We start from the raw sequence: 6000 nt of genomic DNA, 5'->3' as shown, positions 1-6000 counted from the left end.
AGTACAGATGCATGCCACCATGTGCAGCCCTCCTATGTGGGTGCCGCCCCTCAGGCTGGCATGATAAGTGCTTTTCCCAGCCTGTCTCTTGAGCAGTTAATTCTGTAATGTAGTAAACATCATCCTGGAAGTCACAAACCTGTGCCAAATCACCCAACAGAAATGGTTGGGCTTGTGGGACAAAGAGGAGTGGGCCTGGTGTTCAAAAACTCTATTAGTGGGACTGGAGAGAGGGCTCAGTGGTTAGAGCACTGGCTTCTCTTCCAGAAGACTGGGTTTGATTCCCAGCACCCACATGGCTCACAACTGTCTGTTAACTCCAGTCCTAGGGGATCCAGTGCCCTCTTCTGACCTCACTGGGCACCAGGCATGCAAATTGTACACAGATAAGTATGGAGACAAAACACCTATACTCATAAAAATAAATAATAACTTTAGCCCTCCCCTCTCCAGTCTCTGTCAGCGATACATAGAAAGCAGGAGGGGATTGTTGGGAGTGATGAGCAATACTTCCTCTTTGCTTGGCCAGTCACTCCTGCATCTGTGGGTGTGGAGCATCAGGGATTGCAGTATGTGTGCTTTATGACATGGGAGCATCATGGGAAGCAGGGCAGGAAGTTCTGGCTGTGGGTGCGGCTGGATGTGGCTCTTGCATATGAATGGAGGTATGTGTGTCCTCCAGTCTTCTTGGGGCCACATGCCAGGACAAGTGTCTGCATTCACCTTCTGTGTGTTTGTGTGTGGTGTAGTGTGTGTGTGTGTGTGTGTGTGTGTGTGTGTGTTTACATGTGTAGGGCACCTGTTTTTGTGCATATGAGTGTGTGTGAGTTGGGGGGGGTCCTGATGTTGATGCTGGGAAGCACCTTTACCGATCATCCATCTTATTCACAGGCAGGTCTCCCAGTCAGTCTTGCTGCTCTGCTTGCTTTGGGGTCCCGTCTCCACCTTCTGAGCCTGTGGTGCTCACCTGCACTGGTGTGACTTTCCGAGGCTCCTGACTCCAGTCCTCATGCATGCGCCGCCAGCTCTCTAACCCTTGAGCCACCTCTTCTACCCTTGGTTGTTTGTTGTTGTTGTGTTGTTGTGACTGGTTTTCTCTGTATCCCGGGCTGGCCTCAAACTCAGTATGTAGCCAAGGATGGCTCCTCATCTTCCCGTGTCCTGTCTCCTGGGTTCTGGGGCTACGCTTGTGTGCGACTCCACCAGCTTCCTTCTTTTTGTGTTTCCCTTAAATGAAACTGTGAATTACCAAATGCTAATCCTGAATTTTCCTTAGAAATTTATTATGTTTATTTATTTAGTTATGTGTGAGCAGGTCACATGGTTTAAATGTGGAGGTCAGAGGAACTTATAGAGGTCAGCTCTCTCCTTCAACATATGAATCCTGGGTATCAAACTCCAGTGTCAGGCTTAGCAACAATCGTCTTTACCCACAGAACCCATCCTGCCAGTCGCCCTTCCTCCCTCCCTCCCTCCCTCCCTCCCTCCCTCCCTCTCTCTCTCTCTCCCTCCCTCCCTCCATCCCCTCTCCCCACCCCCATCTTGGTATCTCTCTGTAGCTCTGGATGTCCTGGAACTTGCTATGTATACCAGACTAGCCTAGACCTCACAGATAGCCCCCTGCCTCTGCCTCTCAAGTCCTGGAATAAAAGGCGTGCACCACCACATCCAGTCAGCCTATAGTTTTCAAATCTAACAGGGCTGAGCCTTCTGGCTGCTCCTGACCAGTTCAGAAAGGATACATGTACTAGAGCAACTGAGCCTACCTCAGGGGGTTTTCCCAAGATGCCTTTTACAAGAACCATAGAACCCAGCGGCCCCTTTACCAATGTAGTATGGCAACTGATGCTTCGTGACGGCTAAGGGGAGAGCTTACTCCATGGGCTGGTTTACAGATCTTCTCTGGAGACTCTGGAAAATGCGATTTTTGGTTTTTGTTTGTTTGGGCCAGGCTGGGCCTGGAGACTTAGTAGGACCCCTTTGAGCTGGATGTCTGTTTTAGGTACTTTTCTGTTGGTATGATAAAACACCCCAATGAAAATAACTTGCAGAAGAAAGGATTGTCTCACAGTTCAGTGCACAGTCTGTCAGAGCTCCAGCTAAGGAAGCAGAAGCCCAGGTGGGGTTGGGGTGTTGGTCACATTGTATCCATAGTCAAGACACAGTGCCAGGTCCCAGCTTGGGAAGCAGAGGCAGCTGGACCCCTATGAGTTGTTCAGACTGGCCAGGACTACTTTGTGAGATACTGTCTCAAAACAAGGCAGCAGCAGCAGAGAGCAGTGGGTACTTTGCTTTTCTTTCCTTTTTTAAGTTTTTATTTTTACATTTTTTTTTTTTTAAATTGAGTCAGGTAGTATGTGCTACAACATGCATGGGGTGGGGTCACAGAGCAACTTGGGAGAGTCTGTTCTTTCCTTCTACCATGTGGGTTCCAGAGAGCAAACTCAAGTTCATCACGTTTACCAGTGACCCTCACTGACATCTTTTTATACAGCCCGGTATCCTAGGCAGGGAATGGTGCCACCCACCGTGGGCTTTCCCACCTAGATTAACCCAATCAGGATAACCTCCCACCAGTTTGCCCTGAGGCCAGGTGATCTCCTAGGTAAATTCTAGATGTCATCAGGTTGACAGATGAGATGATCCATCACAGGGCCCCTGTGATAAAAACCCTCACTGGCTTGTCAGTTTTATCAAGTCACAGTTACAGCCCCTACCCCCCAATCTCTGTTGGTGGTGAAAGTGAGTGGTTGCCACTTTAACCCCAGGCTGGGTTAGTGACTCCAGGCTGTCCTCGCTGACAAATTGATGACTGTAGCTTCCCTGAAAGAACGCTCCTCGGTACAAATCTCCTGAAAGTCCCTGTGATTCTCGGAACCCCCTGCCCCACTCCTCCTGCCTTCCCTGACACCTTCCTACAGGGCCACATCTTCCTCTGCTTCTCTCTCCCCTGTTCCCTTGAGTGCCCCGGTACCCCTACCTGCATCTCTGCCTACCCATCACTTACTACCCGCCCTTGCCCTGCTTCACCCACCCCACTAGCCCCAGCCCCTGCCCCTGCCCCTGCCCTTTGCCCCTTGCCTGACTCGGCAGCCTGGGTCCCTTCTCCATAGGGTCCGGTGAGAAAAGAGGTGGTCCTCTGGTCTTTATTCCTACTCTGGCTACTGAATCAAATGAACAAGGTTTGAGCTTACAAAGCCACGAGCCCAAGTCCTAAACAGTGGGAATGAAGGGATTGACGCTGGGCTTCGGGTCCTGTGTCTGTCTGGTTGACGGCCTGCCAGTGTCCTCTGGTGGACTCCTTCTTGGGGCCTGGAGTCCCAAGTCCTGCTGGAGCTCTTCCTGGTTGTTCTATGCATTCTTTGAGACAGGTACCCCTGGCTGTCCTGGAGCTCACTCTGTAGATCAGGCTGGCCTCAAACTCACTGAGATCCGCCTGCCTCTGCCTCCTGATTGCTGGGATTAAAGGTGTGCGCCATCACTGCCCAGCTGTTCTGTGCATTCTTAAGTGGGCATACCATTAAGATCTAAGTTGAGGGCCACCGTGATGTCTCCATGGATAAAAGTGCTTGAAATCATGCCTGGTGGATGACCTGAGTTCAAATCCTAGGACCCACATGGTGGAAGGAAAGATCCAGTTCTCACAAATTGTCCTCTGAGCTCCACATGTGTGCTGTGAAATGTGCATGCACACACATACATGCACAAAATCAAACAGATGTTTGTTTTTAAAGAGCCAAGTCTGGAAGAAATGCCTCAGACTTGTTGGAATCTTGACTTGGAGGCTGCACTTGGGACTTCTGCTCTCCCCCGGGCTTGCTGTGCACGACAGTGTGGTGCAAACTTCTTCTGCTTCCCTCTCACAGCTCTCCATGCTGACCTCTCCCAGCCAGAGTTTGAGCCCAGACAGACAGCCACATGACCTCAGCATTGACATCTACAGCCGGACACTATTCTGGACCTGTGAGGCCACCAACACCATCAATGTCCACCGCCTGGATGGGGATGCCATGGGAGTGGTGCTTCGAGGGGACCGTGACAGGCCAAGGGCCATTGCTGTCAATGCTGAGCGAGGGTAGGTGCCTCAGGGTAGGGCAGGCACTGAGGAGTGGTCTGTGTCGTGCTCAGGCATGCAGTCACTCGCTGGCCCTAAGGACCTGTGGTGCTGGCCTGTTGGGGGCTAGGCAAAGTTTTCAGCATTATACCCAGGGTCCCAGCTGCATAAACAGAAGGTGAAGTCTGGATGGGGGTGGGAGAACTCTCGGATGTGTGCCCTGCTGCATGGGCCTGTGTCTGTAACCTGTCCTACTTGGTCTTTGGGGCAGCACACGTTCTGCCCCAGACACTACTCAAAATGTGTCATGCCTTGAATCTGTTGGTCCTCAGAGTACCTGGTTTGGGAGAGGGCAACTGGGATTGATGCCCATGAAGCTCAAGAGAAAGCTGAGCTTGCAAAGCCTCAGGCAGGAGCATGATGGCCTTTAACTCCTGCAGGGCTGACATGTAAAGCAGGTGTTATCTCTGACATGGAAAACAGGGCAGGGATGCCAGAGTTCAAATCCTGACTCCTGCACTTCACTGCCCCATGGCTGTAGGCACATGATGCAGACTGGTGTCCTTTTCTGTGACCCTGAGGACGGTGGTGTCAGTATTTCAGCCTCCAAGTGGAACCCTAGTTTCTGGAGGATAGCTGTTCAGAGCCTGAGAGAGCACTCTCTGAGGAGATGGGCTTCGGTGTGGACATGCTCCTTGGCAGTTGGACAGGGGTATAGACAAATGTCCTGTGGCTACAGTGCTTATCCACGTACTGTCTCAGAACTCAGAGGTCCACAGCCAGGTATTGGCAGGACCCCCTTCCGCTGATGCGGTAGGGGACAGTCTCAGCTGTGGTGGTTGCAGGCATTCCTTGACTTGTCCCATCATCCCAGGCTTCCCCTCTGACCACACTGCCTGCCTTTCTGTGCTCTGTGGCTGTCTCTATTTCTCTTCAGCAGCCTCTCTTCTGGATTTGGGGCCCACCCTCACACATAAGGGTTTCATCTCAGCCCTCATATTTTCAAAGAAGCTCACATCCAGAGTTGCAGGGTAGCATGAATTTGAGGGATACTATCCCCCTCCCCTATGAGATGTGGCTCATCAGCCTCTAGGACCAACTGTGAGAGGCAGGGGCTGCTGATTGGATGGCAGTAGTGTTGGGCTGGGCTGGTACTGTGGATGCAGGGGCAGTGAGTGCTCCAGCACCTGCTCTTTACTCACTACTTCCATTCACTATTTCCACAGGTACATGTACTTCACCAACATGCAGGACCATGCAGCCAAGATAGAGCGGGCCTCTCTGGATGGTACAGAACGTGAGGTCCTCTTCACCACGGGCCTCATCCGTCCTGTGTCCCTCGTGGTGGACAACGCTCTGGGAAAGCTCTTCTGGGTGGATGCAGACCTAAAGCGCATTGAAAGCTGTGACCTGTCGGGTATGCATCCTGGATATCTCCAGTCATTGAATCCTCTGTCACCAACCTGTAGGTGTGATGGCTTAGTGGTTAAGAGCACTGGTTCTTCTTGCATAGGACCTGAGTTTAGTTCTCAGTACGGACATGACAGCTCACTACCATCTGTAACTCCAGTTTCAGGAGATCCAGCGACCTCTTCTGACCTCCTTGGACACTGTAGGCTTCTAGCGTACAGACATACATGCAGGCAAAGGACTGATATGCATAAAATAAAAATAAATATTTAAAAATACTTTTTAAAAATATTTATTTATTTATTTATTTTATCTGTGTGAGTGGTCTACCTGCATGTACAAATTTATGCCAGAAGAGGATATCAGATCCCATGATAGATGGTTATGAGCCACCATGTGGTTGCTGGGAATTGAACTCAGGTCCTCTGGAAGAATAGCCAGTGCTCTCAACCACTGAGCCATTTCTCCAGTCCCCTAAAAATACTTTTAGAAAGCTGGGTGTAGTGATGCATTCCTTTAATCCTAGCACTTAGGAG

At 50.8% G+C, this 6000-nt stretch overlaps 1 protein-coding gene across 1 annotated transcript in view; it reads left to right on the top strand.

The window, feature by feature from the left end:
* The window catches only part of Lrp5 (LDL receptor related protein 5), a 104402-nt gene that overhangs the window by 75758 nt on the left and 22644 nt on the right, over positions 1 to 6000 (top strand). Inside the window, exons 13-16 of the mRNA XM_036177974.1 lie at positions 530 to 665; positions 2495 to 2498; positions 3867 to 4075; positions 5281 to 5471. Of these exons, the coding sequence (XP_036033867.1) occupies positions 530 to 665; positions 2495 to 2498; positions 3867 to 4075; positions 5281 to 5471 (540 nt within the window). The remainder of the gene's footprint in view (positions 1 to 529; positions 666 to 2494; positions 2499 to 3866; positions 4076 to 5280; positions 5472 to 6000) is intronic.

Source organism: Onychomys torridus, chromosome 1 (assembly GCF_903995425.1).
Source record: "Onychomys torridus chromosome 1, mOncTor1.1, whole genome shotgun sequence".
Lineage (NCBI taxonomy): Eukaryota > Metazoa > Chordata > Mammalia > Rodentia > Cricetidae > Onychomys > Onychomys torridus.
The sequence above is the reverse complement of the archived record's forward strand: the minus strand, read 5'-3'. Positions and strand labels throughout refer to the sequence as shown.